Source organism: Spodoptera frugiperda, chromosome 9 (assembly GCF_023101765.2).
Source record: "Spodoptera frugiperda isolate SF20-4 chromosome 9, AGI-APGP_CSIRO_Sfru_2.0, whole genome shotgun sequence".
Classification (NCBI taxonomy): Eukaryota; Metazoa; Arthropoda; class Insecta; order Lepidoptera; family Noctuidae; genus Spodoptera; species Spodoptera frugiperda.
Genome location: NC_064220.1, coordinates 2,024,665 through 2,044,323, shown reverse-complemented (window position 1 = coordinate 2,044,323; position 19,659 = coordinate 2,024,665). Strand labels below are relative to the sequence as shown.

At 39.6% G+C, this 19,659-nt stretch overlaps 1 protein-coding gene across 5 annotated transcripts in view; it reads left to right on the top strand.

Annotated features, from left to right (window-relative positions):
* The window catches only part of LOC118271319 (AF4/FMR2 family member 3), a 182,569-nt gene extending 164,106 nt beyond the window's left edge, over nt 1-18,463 (top strand). For 4 of the 5 annotated variants that reach the window (XM_050695735.1, XM_050695734.1, XM_050695731.1 and 1 more), the window contains 12 exons: nt 518-560; nt 2,027-2,092; nt 2,804-3,080; nt 4,177-4,290; nt 4,473-4,754; nt 4,868-5,738; nt 5,827-5,951; nt 6,343-6,467; nt 6,887-7,141; nt 7,629-7,737; nt 8,984-9,215; nt 9,583-18,463. In XM_050695735.1, coding sequence (XP_050551692.1) covers nt 518-560; nt 2,027-2,092; nt 2,804-3,080; nt 4,177-4,290; nt 4,473-4,754; nt 4,868-5,738; nt 5,827-5,951; nt 6,343-6,467; nt 6,887-7,141; nt 7,629-7,737; nt 8,984-9,215; nt 9,583-9,701 — 2,618 coding nt within the window. In that variant the 3' untranslated portion in view covers nt 9,702-18,463. The remainder of the gene's footprint in view (nt 1-517; nt 561-2,026; nt 2,093-2,803; nt 3,081-4,176; nt 4,291-4,472; nt 4,755-4,867; nt 5,739-5,826; nt 5,952-6,342; nt 6,468-6,886; nt 7,142-7,628; nt 7,738-8,983; nt 9,216-9,582) is intronic. The other variant, XM_050695733.1, reaches the window with a different exon arrangement.
* Nucleotides 18,464-19,659: the final 1,196 nt, after the last annotated feature.

Here is a 19,659-nt window from a genome sequence, read left to right as displayed (position 1 = left end):
GTATTGCGTGGTAGCTCAACTATTTTCAAACGTAACCGCAGCCCTTAGGCAGCTAGGTACGCGACATACTGTCGTGTTTGAAATCCAATTATATTTTCCTCGATCCTCGATCGTCCAAATATGTTAGGTATCACCAAATTTTTATATCAATAGCACTTTAATTCTAAAAACTTAAACGATTAAATTAAATGTCGATTCTTAAATAAAGTTAAACATCCGTGTTAGACAGTCTATAACTATGTATTTATCAATAAAACACGTCTAAAGATTAATTACGTTTTTTTTTAAATAACTAGTAAATTATTCAAGCATCGGCCGGTATTACGGTACATAATTATGAAACTGTATGTTTAAGTTAAATTGAATGGGGATTTACATAATTGGGATTTTTACGATCTCCTTTTATGATTGTTTGAATGTTTGATGCCTTTGTTTGTAGTTTAATATACCTTATATATGTTTTGTATATCTTTTTGTATTAGTAAATTATATTAATGTGTTATTTTGTTTGTTACAGGTTTAGACAATCGGATATCGAACTCAAGGAGTTCAGTCTCACCGTAAGTAGTCTTTTTTTTATTATGCAACGTCACGCCTTTTATACCCGAAGGGGTAGGCAGAGGTGCACATTAAGGCACGTGATGCCGCTATACAATGTACACACACTTTTCATCATTTGTTTTATAAGTCCTATTTAATAGGGGGTGAGCCTATTGTTTTTGCTACTTATTTTTGCCGTGTGGAGACTACAGGGTAAAAAACATTTGTCACTAGCGCTAATCTTCTCATAGGTGTTTTATATACTTACTAGTGTTGATATTATATTATTGGGTTATTTTAAGGTTCATACAATACCTAATGTCTTTTCTGTTGTACAGTAAAACGATAAATGCTCAAATTGCATACTTCATAGCATCGGAAAATTTGGAAAACATAACGATTGTAAAGTTCCGAAAGTCCCGTTTCACCTGAAGCTTCAGCTTGAAGGGAGGTTGAAAACAAAATCCCATAAGCCTCTGTCAGTCTGTCTGTCTCTAATAGAAACTGGTATGGAGTGAGGGTCCTGTATCCATGGTTATGTAATCTTTTTTTCTTATTTGCATATCTCTTAGTTAATTGAAGTTTGATTTTGGATAAAAGCTGTTTGTTTAGATGTGTTGTTGCATATTATAGCCTATAGGCATTATCCCATATCGTGCGGAAATAGGCTGCTCAGATGGGTTTTGTCTCATAGACTAAGGCACAAGCCACAAAGCGTCAAAGTCAAAGCATTTATTTCAAGTAATCCTAAATTAGGCACTTTTGAAACGTCAAATTGAATTGTCCGTCAGTCTGTCCGTCAGTGAAGCTAGGCGCTCGTTCCAAAATGTTGCTTCGAATGAAGAAGAACTCCATATTCTTTTTAAGGTATAATTATAACATAGCACTAGTAATAGCATTTGGAAAGCTATAAATATTATTATTAACTGTACATAAAACCCTAGCTAAGCTAGCTCCATTCCTGAAAACATAGGAACACACTACATATATGACAAGCACAGTCGGGTCGCTTTGCAAACAGACTCCGCTCTCTTCAATGCAAATGAAATGGCTTTCGTCTACCTACAGAGTGCCTAGTGCGAGTTTGTTTTACGTCAACGCGATCGACACATTTATGACGGTCGGTGCTCTGATTGGCTGCTCCTAGTTAATCAACCAATCAGAGGACTAGACGCGGAAAGCGCCAAAATGTTGGCGTTAATTAAAACGGAACAACTCAGTAATGTGATCTACAAATTGTTGTTTCGCACCATACTCCTAAGTATAATGATTGATTTCAACGTTTATAAAATATGTTATCGTTTTTCCGCTCAGAATTTCAACATCGAAAACAAAAATACTCATTTACTACTTATTTTCCAATTTGGGGTTGAAAAGAGATGATGTTCGCCAGTTGCACACTATGTATCACACACAATAAAATTATCATTTAAAATTTCATCATTGGATATATTTTGTACTAATCCATAATCTTTTTTAATTTCAGTGATGTGGTGAACAAGGACCTCGGTTTGTCGGAGAGCGACGATGAGGTCAACGCCGTGATTGGACCGTAAGTACATTGTTTTTGTTTAACAAAATGTTGCCCCATTACACCCCACATTAGGATTTTCTCCTGTGTCGTGGGTGCGTTTACAAACATACAAGTTCACATACACAAGACACTCAGACACGAAACAACAATTTGTGGATCACACAAAAGTTGTTTCGTGCGGGCATCGAACCGACCCGTTGCGCGGCAGCCAGTTTTCAGCCACCGCACCAACCGTGCAGAATTTGGAAATCGAAATAGCAATAATATTTGGCCTGAATCTGAGACCCATTGTACATCATAAAGACTTATGGTCACAACAATACAGTCATTGATTCCCGTACTTAACAAAATTACCTTCCTCCCACTTTGCACTAGTTCTCCCCCCAAGCTAAGTTTTTAATTGATTTTTATCTCAAGCAACTCTGTAAGTTTAAAGTACGCGGGCTAAATTGAATTTATTCCAACAAGCCCTAGCCAAGCTTGCTTCCATTCGTCTTATTGCGTTTGAAAGGATTGCAGTTTTATGCTTTACGATTTTCTATTCCTAGTTTTCAACGAGTGAAATGTTGATGTTTAGCTAGCTTAGCTATTACAGTATTTTTTCATATAGATTTTAGGTAATCGAAACTTTTGAAAGTGAAATCATTTCTTTTTTCAACGATTTAAGCACCAATCTTTATAAGAAGCTTTGAAACATCATCTGATAAAGTATTTTAATAATATTCACAGGCCTATATCACCAATCGGGTCGGCGAGTCCAAGCTCGGGCAGTTCATCACCGTCTGATTCAGAATCAGAGTCCTCGTCCGCGGAGTCGACAACGCCAGCGCCGGCGCCGACGGCGGCCGCCCCGGCCCCCGCGCCCGCGGCCACCGCCCCTGCGCCCACGCAACGCTCGTCCTGGAGCCTCTCCAACTTCGCTCCCCCTCCCGCGCACCCACCAGACCAGACCTATGACTCGGGCAAAGATGTCAGGCACGCCCTTGCCGATATCAAAGGGAAACCGGTGAGTTCTTACTACTTCATCCCATATCTGGAACATAGCCCCCGCCAAGTCGAAACAAAAAAGCGGCACGGCCGTACCATCCGTTTCTTGAAGCTATTCAGGCCAATTTTGACCGCCTTGGAACTTTCAGCTAATGTAAGCGTACCGAACAAACTTTGACATTGACGACAAGCTAGCATTTTAGGTACTGAAATTATTTCAACAACTTGTCGACAACTTGTCACGTTTATAAAGCTTAGGTATGTTTCGCGAGGTGTTTAATGAATTCCCAGTATGTAGGCGTTCGATAGACACAAACAAATCCCAGTATCTTCGCCTCTCACGGTGGATGGAATGTCTACAGCAGCACTTTACATATTTAGGTCTAACATGCAATACTATCCTTACTATATTGAGCCTTTCTCAGGTGTCATGTTGCCTAAGATAAACACTACTTGGAAACGACACCGACCCACACGATTCTTAGTAAATATACTAAGTAAGCATACTTACAATTATTAGTATCTAAATCGCTAGCTCGCAATTGATTTGATGAGCGCGATGGGAACGGACCACTTGTGTTTTTGATTCACGGAAACAAGGCATTTTGTTGTGCACCGTTAGGTTACTGCTATTATAAGGAGCGATATTAATAAAAGTGGACATCCATGGTGCACACATAAACTACACAGTTAGCACCAACACGCCAAGTGATGATTGGACAGAATAGCTATTTACTTTACACTGCCAAAATTAAATGATCAGCTTCATCACCACACAATGGCTCAAACAACAGACATTACGCAGAAATGGATCAAACTAGCGTTACTAAAGTCTAGCCTACGGTACGGGCTGTTGTGCTTCGAGAATAGTATACGCGATGTGCCATTCGAGGATCGGGAGAGAGTGTGGTACCAGTTCCTCAAGCTGAAGGCCGTGATGTGGCAGGTTGTGGGAGCCATGCACGGCAGCATTGGATCTGTGTGCACTACTAGTTTCTACGAGGTGACCGAGAAGAAGAATTATTGTCTTTTAGACCCTATTTGCAGTGGATTTGAGTGCATTTTTGTGTGTTGTTGTTCTGTTTCTCATGTGTGTTTTGTAATGGTTGTTACAGAGTCCGATTTCTGAGATGTCGGATTCCGAGGCGTCGTCGCCGTCCCCGGACATTAGACGGAGGCGGTCCAGGGTGTCGGCCGCGTCCAGCGATGAGGACACGCCAAGGCATACGGTAAGAGCAATTACTACATTATTGTGGATTCTATAAGTATGTGGGTTTTCCATGATGCTTTAAGATCTAACTTAATTAGAGTGAAATACTATGCGGTGCAAGTTGGGATCAATACAGGGGAATTGAAATGTTACAATGATGGTCAGATAGTTGAGACGAAGTGGTATTCTTTTGTCCCTCAGACATCACCCCGCGTGAAAATGTCGGAGTCGTCAGCGCCGACGGGCGCGGTGAAGCGAGGCAGGCCGCCCAAGGCGCGGGCGTCGGAGGAGCGGCCGTTAAAGAAGCCCCGCGGTCGTGGCCGGCCCCGCAAGCCTAAGCAGGGCTCCTCCCCGGGTGCTGCGCCCCCTGCGCCCCCGGTTGCGGCCCCCGCTCCCGCCCCGCTACACGACAGCGACGTGGAGCCCGACCCACCGCCACACCACCATCCCCTGCAAGACACCAAGACGCACATCTTTCGCAAGGTATGGATCTCTATCTAGCAAACATGACATTCCGTTGTTTCACATAAACGTATTATTAAATAAAATACAATACAAATACCAACTTTTATTAATTGCACACAATGTCTCCCCAGGTTTTTACACCAAAAAAGAGCGACGAGTGCGGCGGCAAGGGAGGTAAAGGCGGCAAAGGCAAGGGCGGCAAGGGCAAGGGCCAGGTGACCATCATCGAGGTGACGGCGCCCGACGCCGACGACGAGGAGCGCCGCAACCACGAGGCGCTGGCGCGACTGTCGCCGCCGCACGACGCGCGCCACGACCGACACGACCGCCACCGCCGCTCCGCCGACCGCCTCGACCGACCTGCCAACGACAGAATACCCATCGACCGACCCCCCAGCGATCGGACGATGGACCGGATACCCGACCGGACCTCCTACGAGAGAATACCCTCCGATCGAATCGTTAACGATCGGATACCGACTGAACGTACCTCCAACGATCGGATACCCGACCGGCCGGTCGATCGGATATCGACAGAGCGAACTCCGACCGACCGCGCTTCGGACAGATCGTCGTCTGCCAGTGAACGGTTATCGGTGGATCGGTTATCCGGCGGACTGTCGTCAGATCGGCTCGCGGATCGACGGTCGTCAGAGCGAGTGCCGGGCGACAAGATGTCGATAGACCGGCTACCGACCGACAGGATGGCGCACGACCGACTGTCGGGAGAAAGGCCGCACGACCGGATATCTGCGGAGAAGCTCTCACACGACCGTTTGTCCGACACCAAGGGTAGGTTGGGCGACAGCAAGCTGGGACTGGAGCGGCTGGACAGCAAGTTGCTGGACAAGACGCTCGACAAGTCGCTGGACAAGTCTTTGGAGCGCGTGGAGCGCCTGGAGAGGGCGCAGCCCGAGCGGTACGTGCGCGCGGAGGCCGACGTCGGCTCCGGACTCAAGTCGAACAGGGTCGACGACAGGCTCGAGGACGCGTCTTCCAATGGTAAGTTTCAACGCCACTTAGATCGCACTACAATTAACCGTAAGAAATATTGTAACGATACTAATGAATACATGTGTGTTGTCCCCAGGTCGGTCCCGTCCCCGGCTAATGGTCCGGTTGTCCCTGTCCCGGCTGCGGCCGGACACGCTGCGCGCCATACAGAGGCCGCGACGGGTGCCCGTCAAACGACCTCACTCTCCTCTACCAGAACAGGTACACTTATCTCAATTTTACTCTCTCTAGCCCTAAGGTGCATTTTGGCGAGAAATAAGTGCTCCAAGTCACATAATTATAATATGAAACAAGCCTCAACAGACAAGAAGGGAGTAAATAGGTTTCCCAAGTGTTGCAAGCATTCATAGACCACGGTAACCATTTACCATCAGGTGGGCCGTGTGCTTTCTTGCCACCGTTGTGGTATAAAAAGAGACATATCTTTATTACAATAAATGACTATCCATATCACGATTCCAAAAACCTTGTTATTTTGTTACGAAGTATTTTCGATCCATTACCTAACCAATTATAAAATTAAATCGAGACTTTGCTTTTAATTGCCAACCTTGCTGTATAATTCAACATACTGACGAGTACTTGTGTCCAGGGCGGCGAGGTGGCTGCGACGAACCACGAGCGGACAGAAACGTACGCGGGACAGACTCCCATATACTTCTCGTACTTCGAGAGACTGCCTGCCGACGCATTGTCCGACGAAGAAAGGGATCATAAGTAAGTCGCATTCATTATTATTGTATGTACATTATTATCAACAAACGCCTATAATATGTTTAGTATTTTAGTTTCTTCGAACGGATCAAATTATATTAATGAAATAAGTGTCAGTTTTCGTCAACCTGGCCTATTTTTCTACCTTTATTTATTGACATAAAAAATGATATGGAATCATTTTGTTTTTCCCACGAGTTTCGTAAAATAGTTAATTCGGATATCTTCCCAGTATTAAGTAGAAACTCAAGACCTTAATTCTCTTTCTCGTTGTACCAAGTTTCATCATTTTTTTTTTAAATGGCTTCAGCATGATAGAATATATTTCTCTCATACCATATAGACCATCAAAAAAACCTTATTACGATAAAATATTAATGGAAATCAATGTACTCATCAACATTTAAACCGTCTCTCCCCAGGTACTACCTAGAAGAAGCGACACGTCTCCGCGCGGCGGCGGAGAAGGAACAAGAACCGCTGCCGCGCGTCATGCGGTACCTGGAGTCAGTTCTCTGCTTCGTGCTCACCGGCCGGGTACTGGAACTGGAGCTGGACACCAAGGGAGCCTTCACCATCTACCGCGAGACCATCGAGTACATCAAGAGCATACACTCCATGCCGCAGCGGTTCCGCGCCAGTCCGCACGATACATTTAACAAACTTGATATACTGAGGTAAGTGGTGAAAGTAAATGTGTTTTTTTGTTATTTGAGTTTGGACTTTATTGTCAAATGGTGAGGTTGAAAATGTGTTAAATATGATACCTTTAATATTTTCTATAGAATATGGTGTATCCCAAATTATTATCGTTCACTCTATTTTTTCTTCGGTTGTTTTATGGGATTTTTGACTCTGTTTTAAAATGATTGGGTTGAAAATTTGAGAAAGAGTTTTGATAGTTCAGATAGATGTGGTATCGGTAGATACAATAATCTTACATTAGCGTATTTAAAAATCGTATCGATACTTCTAGATATACAACACCAAAACATTTCATATATTCCAAATAAGTATAACATACTAAATGTATGTATGAAGTGAAAGAGTTGTGTAAGACTCGTAGCAATTGGCGTATCATTATCTCTGCCTATCCCCAAGGAAGACAGTCATGAGGTTAATATATATATGTATAACAAACTAAAGTACCACTTACCATTCCAGCCTCCGCGTCCAAGCGTTGCTGTACCTGCGCATGTTCAAGATGTACAACCGCGAAGTGAAGGAGTACAACAAGATCGTCCACGAGTACCAACAGAAGGTACGTGCCGATGTCTGTATCGAATTGTCTTTTATTTTTATACCTACACCGCTATCCGCTAGCCGCCATCTTTGCTCACTTTCTTGTTTAACTTTGATATGGTGTTCTGAGTCTTGTGATTTGAGATTTAAGGTTGATTTTGTAAGAATATAAGTTTATGTCTATATTATTTTTCTTTATTTATCTATTTCTATTTAGTTGTAAAATACATTTTGGATATTCAAATAAAAAATTGAAGAATATAAAATCAACTTAAAATGTATTAATTTGATAACTTTTCTATGCCCATTTAAAGAGTTTGATAGTATGGATATTTCTTGATAATATCGATATTTTCCGATAAAACTCAGAAACATTTTTCACTACGTAATTTACCGATAAGTTGTAGAGTTTTTAATAATTTTACTAAATTCAGTATATCTATCACACAGTCTCACATTGGCCTCAGAATACCGTGTTGACCTCTCTTGATCTTTTTGCTTTGCATATTAACTTGTTTAAGTTTTTTACCTAACTTCTTTGAACTTTCATTTTAGAAACTAATCTCATAATTTCACATTACCTTTAAACATAGAGTATTTGGTAAAGCCACATGGCTTTATACATACATAATCTTCTATGATACATATCAGAAACATAACTGCTTCGAAAGCACTTCTAATATAGACAATAATTGTCGAAAAGAAAATCATGTAATATGTCTATTTTAATATTGTCTAAAAGAAAAATATCGAATTCAGAAGTTGAAACTTATACTTACCAATTATAATAGCTTTCTCAATCCTTTTTACATTGAAATTGTATTGCTTAAATAGTTTTTTTTTTATTATTAAATCAATATAGGTAAAAGAGCTTAAACAAGTGATCTAACATCCTAATCATTTACTAAACAATCGTGGGTTTGGTATCATCAACAGACATAGATATTATTATAAAAGATATTCGATTTTGTGTAGTGTTTTTTATTTTATTTTGAGTAGTGCACACTATCTGTTTAAGAAGACAGACATATTCATTTATGTCGTAATATTGGCAATTCGTAACTGGATTATTATCAAAAAGACATCTATCCCCTTTACTAATTCTATAAAATAAATCTTAAAAAAGTAATTCGATTAAGTCTTCTATAAATAATTCAATAAGTAAATTAAAAATTCATTCCAATTTACATTCTTTACATAATCACCAAGCTTTTACTTTTAAAAACTAAGCTTACATTGACAGCGAATGTTTATTTTTACATTTTCTTCTCCCGTAGCCGGCGCTAGCGGAGTCAGTGTCCCCGTTATCCCCGACCCCGTCTCCCGCGGGGTCAGTGGGGTCGGTGGGGTCGGGGTCTGCCTCGTCCGGGTACTGTTCCCTGGCCCACTCGGTGCCTGCGCACGCGCACCAAGCGTTGTTGCTCCTCAACAAGTACTACGCCTTCCTATACGTCGCGCATGATCTGTGGGAACAAGCTGATTCCTTGTGTCGTCTGAGGGCTAATAGAGGTAATTAAACTAATTTAATTATTTATTTTTATATATTGTTTCTATAAATTTAAGGGTGAAAATTTGATAGCCAAGCAATTGGTTTGGAATCAATTGAAACCGAGAATCGATTTCGATGATAACAAATGCGTTTTGTTTTTTTTTTTTTAATTTAATTCTTTGCTAAATCTTTTTTGTCTAACTTAATTCAGTATTTGACGCGACAGTTGGGATCGATTTAAAAGTCATTGTTTCGAATCTTTACACATATGACACATTATGTTTGCTACCAGCATCCACAATATCGAAGAAAATCTTAGTAGACCCACGTTGACATAAAATATGTAACAAAAGCAGTATCCCTAATATAGTACCGTGTATGTTCCAGACCTATTCATAGCAGTGGACCGTAAGTGCGGTCCGCTGTCGCTGTCGTCGACGTTCCGTCACCTGGTGCAGTACGTGCGGCACGCCATCTCGCTGCTGAAGCTGGCGCCGCGGGACTGACGCCGCGCCGCGCGCCACTGGTAACCAGACCCTATCTCCCACGCATAAGCACCAAAATCCAACACACTGTGACACGCAAAACTACATATAAACTCACCCTTTATACGTAGTCTTGCATCATATAAAATTGTTAGTATGTAATAGTAAACCGCACTCGTGATTTGGGCAGTACTTGATTAATAAACATATCCCTAATTGAATGATAAATGGATATTATCTGAAGTGCGTTTACTAATACAGACGTTCAGTCACAATGTGTGTCCGTAGCGATGTGTGTGCATTGTAGTTAGGTAACTTTGGACGATTGAGCGCATGCGCATCGCTACGGGACATGGTCGGTGTTCGCATTTACTTGGAGATACTGGGCCACGCCAGTGCGCGAGTTGTATGTACACTCAGCAATATTTACCGAAGAGATGATGGTAACATCACACTGAACTACCCCTGTACTATGAACCCGGTTCCGATGCATCGGTTACCTCGCAGTGACGCCGGTGCCACGAGAGTGCGAGAGTAACGCGGACAGGTCCGCTTTGTGTCACTCGACAATATCACTCAACTCAAGTCTTCGCATTTCGTTCTCTTCCCAAATCGATGACCAAAAAACAAAATGTAAAAATTTGTAAGAAAATTTGTAAATACGGCATCGTTGCGTAGCAACGGGCGAGCGAGTCCGATTTGATTACCGACTCTGTATCATAAGTGATAGACTAATCATATCTTAAGTGTTTTGCGTTGTAGTTTTACTTCCCTACCAATGGAAACGTTTTACTGTCGGGAACACATATACGAATTGCTCGTTTGTTAGTGTAATGGGAGCTATACGACAAAAATAATTTTTTGATCGCATGTGGGCCAATCGAGTATATTAATATAACTCAACATGTATGGGATCACTTGTAGGTCTTCGCAATAATTTACAGATTTATACTTTCGCAATGTTGATTTACGCGAGTGACGTGCGTGTCATTCGTTTTATAATTTAGTTTAGATGTATAATGTAGTGCAACGAGTTTAGTATCGGGGCGATCAGCAACACATCGGGAACTACAGAGCTGCGCGGCGGGAGCCACGGCGGACGGTGGTTAGGCGAATACAACACCAATTAGCTTAGATTATTGATTATTACGATATTTTAAAACAATGTTGTATAAGGTACAATATGCAATATCAACGTACGATTAACTAAATTGACTGTGACTAGGCAATGAAGTGATATTTCATCTACCTCATGAAATAAGGTCGCTACTTAACATAGAGTCCGCTCTATACGTGTATTCACTATGCTTCCGCACTACGAGACTTCCAAACGGCACGATATACAATGACTTACACCTGTACTACGAGAATGAATTGAACGATTATCTTAATGAAATTGATCCGATTGGCTGAATATAAAGTCATTGTTAGGAACTTTGATAGTTATACTTTATACTGGCATTCATGCACTCATGGAGCCAACATTATCGTTGTGAAAATTAAAGACGCTAGCTACAGTTTTAAGGAATTAAGTTAAATTAATTTAGATGAAGTAACACGCCCGCCATGGCTCAGCGCCGCGCAGACAGCGAACAATCCGCCGGGACGCAGGTTCCCAGTAACACACGTCATAGATAACAGACTACTTACTGAACAATGATTGAGCAAAACCCTGTTTATTGTCATGTCTTAATATAAACATTTTTTCGTATACATATCAAATAATTTGGGGACAAATCAGGTAGTTTCATTATGAATGTAATCAATGGCGATCTATATAATTTTGTACGCTTAGAAATGGTGAAGTACGCGATCAAGACAGTCGTTGGTCTCTGATCATCGCAATCCACACATTATTTGGAGTGACAATAATACTCTGCTAGGGGAGCTAGATTCGTTTATATGTAAAGTCCACTGCCCTTCGGTGTGCAATCCTGAACAAATCAAAATGAATATTCCTTTCGTTTTATAATAAAAAAAAGTTCAAAATATATTTTAATGAATACTTTTGAAGAGTACAATATATGCTTGACATGAACAGATTTGACTCTGCAACAAAGTGTCCGTAACACCAATATATTATATATTCCTCTCGGTTGTTTATCAAATTTATGTTGTGATTGTATATACATAATATTATTATATTATACATTTTGTAATGAATATACATGTTAGTGCCAGATAGGTTTTTGTATGAACGTTTATAGTAAGAGAGGTGAGGGGCCGATCCGCCGGCTACATGTCATAAGGAGCGACTAGAGATGCCTTGTACATAGTATAATGTAAGAAATGTGTAGTTTTCACTCTATATTTTAATTTATATGTAAACTATATTTATAGCTAAGCGGACAAGGAGAAATTAACATAATAATGTTTGTATAATGGTGCGTGTTTCGATGTGAGGCCTGGCGTGAGAGTGGACGACGAGTGTACGTGAGCTTGCAGCGTTCACTTCTAGTGTCGTAGGATAGTGGCAGCGTCCGTCAGTCTCGGCACGTTACCACTTTACCAGCGAGTTACCCGCACTGGCCGCCAGCGTGCTTCCTTACTTAACGGTCCGTACGTTCCCTCGGTCTCTACACACGCACTGGTCTACACGTGCAGTGCTCCTCACAGCAATAAATTCTTAAAACAGAGCACCGCCAACTAAAGTATCTCTACTGTCCTTGCATAGACAAACATCACAATAGTGCCGGGAATATTTCCAATTAGATTTAGTAAGTTTTATAGTAATTCTTCACAATCGTCAATGTTTTGTGTTCCAAATGTGCAAACCCTCTTGTTGTTGGGGGACGATATAAATATATTTTGGACAGTAGATGTACATTAATGGCCAGAGTCGTGTGTACGCAGACTTGTAGCGAACGTACAGGATGTATTTATTTAACGTAACGTTTATTTCGTTCGTCTTAATTCGAAATATTCGCAGCAACATGAACATAGTCTCGTCACCGTCGGTACTTACACCCGCACAAATGTTTTAATTTAAATTTTAGTTGATTATTTAATTTATTGTGGCATTGTATTACTTTTAATTTTACTGCACATGATGCGAAGTTTACTTAAATTGTAGAAGTTATTGCGAGGCGTTTTATCAAAGATCTGGCAATGTCGAGTCGAGCGACCTCACGCGTGACGTCGCCTCGACTTGTCTACTCGTGGTAATGCAAACATTGCTTTTTATTTATTATTTTCAATCAAAATCATAAATTTCATCTCGTAAGGGAACTCGCGTATATGTACTTGGTTTTTGTTAATCGTTATAGTTCTTAATGAGTTATAATACAATTATTATTATTATTTTTGTTTTGTTGCTTATTTTTTGTGGTTAAGCTATTATTTTGGCCTTAATATTAAAAGTATCACAAAATTACCATTGACAAAAGAACTGTGATCAACATTTTACTTACAAATCCACAAGTTTTAATCTTAAATCAAGAAGAATTACTTAATCTCCCCACTTTTAATGTTGTTGAAGTTGTTTAGGTCGGAGTGACCTATAGAGTGCGCCACTAGCGGACTGGCTTACTTACTAAGTTGTCTATGTCCCCCCCTGTAGTGTCAATGGAATACTTAATTACATTAGTTCTTCCCTCGTACCTTCGTGTACTATGTTTCTGACCACCATGAGGTACATCCTAAATCTCAAATGAGCCTAAAATTGAAACCAAATTGACAATTTATTTAAGATGATGAACAAGTGAGCGCTGGTTAGGAAGCATTAGGCGATTGTTTTAGGAAATTGTAAAATACTGTTTTCTTTTTTAGCATCTTGTGTTGATAGCATGTATAATTTGTTTTTTTTTTATTCGCGTTAAGAATTATGTATAAATTTGTTTTCCTTTAATTTTATTATTTGTGTAACTATACCTTATGTTATTGATAATAGAATACATTAATTTTATGTATGGATTTATATTTGTTTCTTTATTTTACCTTTTTCCTTTTGGTTGAGCATGTGTGTGTGGCTAGCAGACGGTATAGTTCGTCGGTAGGCGGGTAGTGGATGCGAGAGTCGGACGCTTTAGTTAAGTCATAGAGTAATACAAAATGCCTTTCGTCAATTTTGCCATTTCGAGACACCACGTCGCCGCAGCCGCGCGGCGCTCCAAGCTATTGCAATAATATCGTATTGTTCAGCGCAGATGTGATCGTCAGTAATGCCTTATAGCAAGTGTCTTTCAGCTGCAGATTTTAGAGTAATTTTGAAGCAGTATATACAGTACGTACCGCGGGCCCGGTGCAGCGCGACAGTAAGTCAATCTATGTGAGACGGACGCGCTTTACATTAGTCCTAGAATAGAACTGTGCGACTGTACATAAGTAGGATATTTTAATACGAGGTACCTGTATACACCGTAACACCAATACCTACTTATTGCAGATATATTTATACATCAGAATATCATATTTATACATCGGCTTCTACACTATATTTTAATAAATAGTCAATGTTTTATTGATCGGTTATAAAGTAATTATAAATAAGATTTAATACATAATGTTGGTGTTAGATTACCTAGGTTAACGATACAAAGTACAATGGTATGTAGTTACTGAAATATAATGAAAAGCAATAATATTTTAGTCGAGTGACTGGAGGCAAGCGTTGCGGCTTCCAGCCCGGTAAAGGCCAGGAGACATGCGCTAGCATTCGCTTCCACTACTAAGCAAGCGTTGAAGGAGTGGTACAAATAATGGAGTAATAAAGGATTGCGTAATTGTCATGTTAAACTGCCTACAACTGTCGCCGCTGTACCGCGCCCGAGGTACGAACACAGTTTGCAGAGTATATCAATTATAAAGCTAATATATGAGTATATTTGTATGTTAGTCTGTGTGTCGTCGTTAGATTCGTGTTGGACCGCTGCAAGCTCCCCGCTGCGGCCGCGAGCCGGCCCAGGCAACGCTTTGTATACGATAGATATAATAGTTTTGCGAGACATATGTTTATGCAGCGATCACCTGATTTGTTAGGAAGTATTCATTCATAGTAGAATCATTTATACTTATATTTATAGTTGACGTTAATGGTTTAGAGTAGGTTATAAACGACATTGTGCTTTACTAAGGGGCAGATAAGGTTTATATTAGTAAATACATAGTTGTGTTCATATGTTGCAGAAAAATGCACAGGAATAAATATTGGTTGAAACTTGTTTATCTATCAATAAAATTACAACAGAACATGTTTTAAATAGATTAAGTTTATGTACTTAAAAATAAATAGCTAACACTTCATTGATGAGATGTAATAGATAAATGTGTTCTATACAGCAATATATAGATAACAGTTGTTCAATTCAACAAATATTATAAAGTTGTCAAATAAATTTATATATGTTAATATGTAGAGTAATTATTGTTATTATTGCATTATTCATTATGTAATTACCCTTAACGGTTTGTGGAGCACAGATAAAAAACCCATGTAATAACATCCCATGGAATCTGAATAAGACTAATGCCCACAACCTAGTCGGGTAAAGACTAAAAAAAAGTTAAATAATGCTATTGTTTTTGTTGTTATACTATTGCCACTTAGAAAAGCACGATGTCTCAGTTACTAAGACAGCATTCACACATCACAACTTAAAATATACTTAAATAAGTGACAAAAATAAAAATAAAGAGTGCCTAATAAAATAGGTAATACCGATATCAATAATAATAACGTTAAACAAGCCATGAAAAGGTCGATAAAGGTTTATCGATAAGTTACAAGTCGCATCCTTATTGGTCAATTTAGTTACAATTTCTTATTACGTTATGAATTCTGCCGTACTCAGAGTCGTTTAATGCTTGCTTAACCCAGTCCTTGACAATTGTTTGAGGAACTGTTTCTAAATGCCGCATTCAGAGACATTTAATGATTACTTAAACTATTTCTTAGTAACGATTTTGTATCGAAAACAATTGCTAAGGACTGGATTAAGTAACCATTAAATGACTCTGAGTAGGTAAGGAATAGTTTGATAAATCATTAAATGTCTTCGAGTACAGCAGTTAACAAGAAAAATATTGTTTGTTAATGTTTAAAATTCATAGGTCAACTATAGATATAGGTTTAAAAAAAGGCAAACCCATTACAAACCTTTAATTAGTGCCATGAAACCTAACGTTCGTGAAATTGTTAAAAAAATACTTAGATTTAATGAATTGAAGATTTTATTTCGCCGTTTGTCAGACTTCTTCGTAAACCAAACAATAATTTCATTAAAGTTATCGAATTAATTAAGAATCACGGTTTACTCAGGTAGATGAATGGAGAGGGGATGAAAAGTCCCTTTTTGACTCGAAACTAGTAGAGCTTTTCTCTATTAATGTACGTGAGTAAACCGTGATTTTTAGTTAGTTTGGTATGTCTTTTAAAATTGTTTATTATTATCATTTTAAAACAGTAATTGAAATAAATAGACAAGACTATAGCTGTAATGGAATTATTGGCGATTTATGAACATAATATCACAGTATATTTTTGTATGAACAAACAAACTCAAGTTTTGTACGCAAGTAGTGGTTCAGTACTTAACAAGAGCTTCATAAAGCAAGCAAATCATTAACTTAGAACTATTATAAAGTATTGCCTGTTAACAATATTCTAGTTACTGTTATCATTGCTATACCTAATTAGAAGTTTACTGTAATCATTCATTTACCGACACAAAGGAATATAGTTGTTACATTAATATTAGACACTGCGACCCCGCAATTTTATACACCAAGCAATTATACTATAAGTTACCATAAGCAAGCCATTTGAAGACAAACGTTGTATTCTAAACTATCGACGGAATTCTAAATGGAATGTCGTATATAGTCACGGATAGTTTGTACTCGCACATTGAATATTTTTGCAGTGATTTTGATACGACGATCTGTATTGAGGAGTACCTTCGCAGCGCTCCCAGCCTTGTGTGCGAAGGGGAATTGAATTCGTTTATTTTAGATTTAAATATGTAAAGTTCAAATGGGAAATTTAAATTGTGCCTTAGTGACAATCGTTTAGCCTCCAATTTCGTTTGGAATCTCTCGAGAGACGTGGTTAAGAGATGTGTTATTTTTCATCAGTGTCGATCGGAATCAGTAATGTTCTGATACTCAATGCACTGTACAGTACTCGCACTATGTACAGAGCTATACAGTGGTTTACTGATAACCCCTTCCGAAGTTATAGTTGAACTAAATTAATGCAATAATATTTAAACAATATTTTGTTTTATTGGATGTTGTGATTGATTATATTTACAATTATATATTATACGTAGAGCAGTATGTATATGTCGTAGCAATAACTTTAAGTGTGGCAATAAGATATAGTGCATTTGCTTTTGTGTCTCGAGTAAATAAATGAAACGATGTATATGTATAGAGTACCCAGTGGCGACTAGTCGAGCCGGCGCTGTACACTGCTTACATCATCATGTACGTACAATAAGTTCAAATTCTTGACGTTTTAAAAATATATTTATATTTTATAATATATTATCTCAAGTGGAAGTAATTAGTTACGTAGTGAATCGAATGTATCGAGTATTGTGTGTCTGGTCAATGTTCGTTACGTTCTAGCGCGCCACGCCTGGCCGCAGCGCTCCCGCTGCGTGGACGCTCCGGGGACGCTGCGTGAGCGCTGCGGTTACGCGGCGCGCCATGTTGAACCTACTTCCTCTATACGAGTCTGTCGCTTTACATCGCACGTTTCCTCTCACTGTCCTCTCTCTTGTGTTACTACATGTCCGAGACAAATTATTAGCGTAAGTCAAAGTGCCAAGAGTCGCGAATCCTTTCCTAAGTGCAATTCCTTCTCAATTACTCTGTACCTACCTGTATATGTATGTACGTCAGTTAGTTCTCGCACACGACGGACGCGTCGTCTCGCTTAGCCAAACTTGTCTATTACTACGGGATACTTTAATTAGAAACAATTTTATTATTGTAACGTTCGAGCTTTAGCAAGTTGCGTGTGTCTACAGACTGTTGAACGAGTCGTTATGTTTGTATTGTTTAATGTTTCCTTCGCTCACTTCCTTCCACCATCTTGGAAAGTGTCCCGCAAGTCAAAGTGAGAAAATAATAGTGTATAAATTAACGAAATCCCATAATGTTTAACTTAACGATACTAGCAGCTAATGTTAATGATATTCTAAATTATGTTTTGTAGTGGATGTTTTATTCTCGATATGATAGCGTAAAGTACGGAGGTGGTCTTCGTATGTTAACAAATATTAGAGCAAATGTAAGTGGCGACCTCTCGCGGTGGATTCGTGGGGACATGATAGGCAGCGAATCGGTCGCGAGGGTTCGGAGCCGGGGCGGTGCCTGCGCCGCGGCCTCAGTTTGTGACGGGCGGGGTGCAGCGCACCGCGCGAGTAGACCGACGTCGGGCCTTCGCTGTAACACACATAGCGGCACGAGCCGATGTTACGTACATTTGTAACGAGTAGAACGCGTGTATTAAAATAAGGGACAAACAAATTATAGTATAAAATTGTTTACCAGACGCCCCGTATCGGGCGTTAGACGAAAATATTATTTTTCTTAGATCACATTATATTGTAATAAAATGGTATAGAAGTATGCGTGCGGCGGTGCGTCGGGGCAGCGATGCGCGCGCACAGATTAAAAAATGTTATTTTTTTACGAGCGCGGCACCACGCCGCCCGGACGCAACGCACGCACTCGTATTTGTTATGTTTAAGAGGAAATATCTATTGTCTATTCCAAGGGTTGAATAACTACCAACACTTTTTTATATTACAATAATTATAGAAATTATTATTGAATGTGTCGTTTCCTTTCACTCTTCTATTTCTTACCCTACCCTACATAGATATGCAAGTACATAAGTACTCTACTAACACACAATTTCACAAATTCTTTATATTTTAGGTACATACTCAGTGGCATCACTTATCCTTAATATTTAATGAAAATAATGTACATAGCACATAATCATATGAGACACATTGAATCGATAAGTTTGGTAAACAAATCGTTGGTGAGTATCTTCAGTCATCATAAAAATCTATGCAAATAATAGAAGTAGGTAGATGCAGGTATCTATTAACTCACATTGTGATATAAAATACAAAAGGATTCCTATGTTATGACCGACACCAACCACTATACATCAGCATCAACCATGAGCGCTGGCAGGATACTTTCAGCGAAACAGGCGTCTGCATCAGCACATCAACCGCCTGTGGTAGTCCACCACAAGAGCGTTTGCCATAATCTTAATGCTTCCCAGGCGGGTTGGAGATCAGTTTAAAAGGGTGAGGTTTGTCAGTAAACACTGCTGCTCGATTCTTTCAAATGTTTAGTCCTATGGTCGAGCCTTAAGACACCCGAGGAGGAATACCCACTAATGTGATTTAACATAGATCTAGGAATCAGTTTCCGTTTTCAAGATTACGGGTCTAAATTAGACCTTCTTAAGTTTAGATATATTATTATGGAATGCAACATCTGCAAGATGGCTAGAATTAAATCAGGCTTATCGAACCTACACAGTGAGTATAAAAAATAGTTTCATCAAAATGAATAGACCCATTTCTGCACAAGGTCACTCCCACCATATCCCTCAATCAGCAAATATGTCTTTACATAGGGGATATCTAAAGGGGTACGAAGTTATCGTTATTTTTTGGGTGGGATCTCCAACTATTGAGATATCGGCAGATTTTGAAATGACTATTCCTAGTTAATCAGCTGATCTGATGCTGAGCTCGCGTTTCGTTCAACGTAAAGCACTCATACTAGTAATTGTAGAGATAGACTTATGTGCAGCTGTGGACGTCTTGTCCAGTAGGGCTGATGCCTGATCCGGAGCTGCAGACTACTTAGCGGGTTTACCGGGGCTCCGGCTAGAAAAGCAGGAGAAGGGTGGTTTTTAGTCAGTAAGAGACTCACACTCCGTTTCGCCTCGCCCAAGGCGGGAGAAGTCATTGGATGATTTCCCTCATCAAAAAAAAAGCTG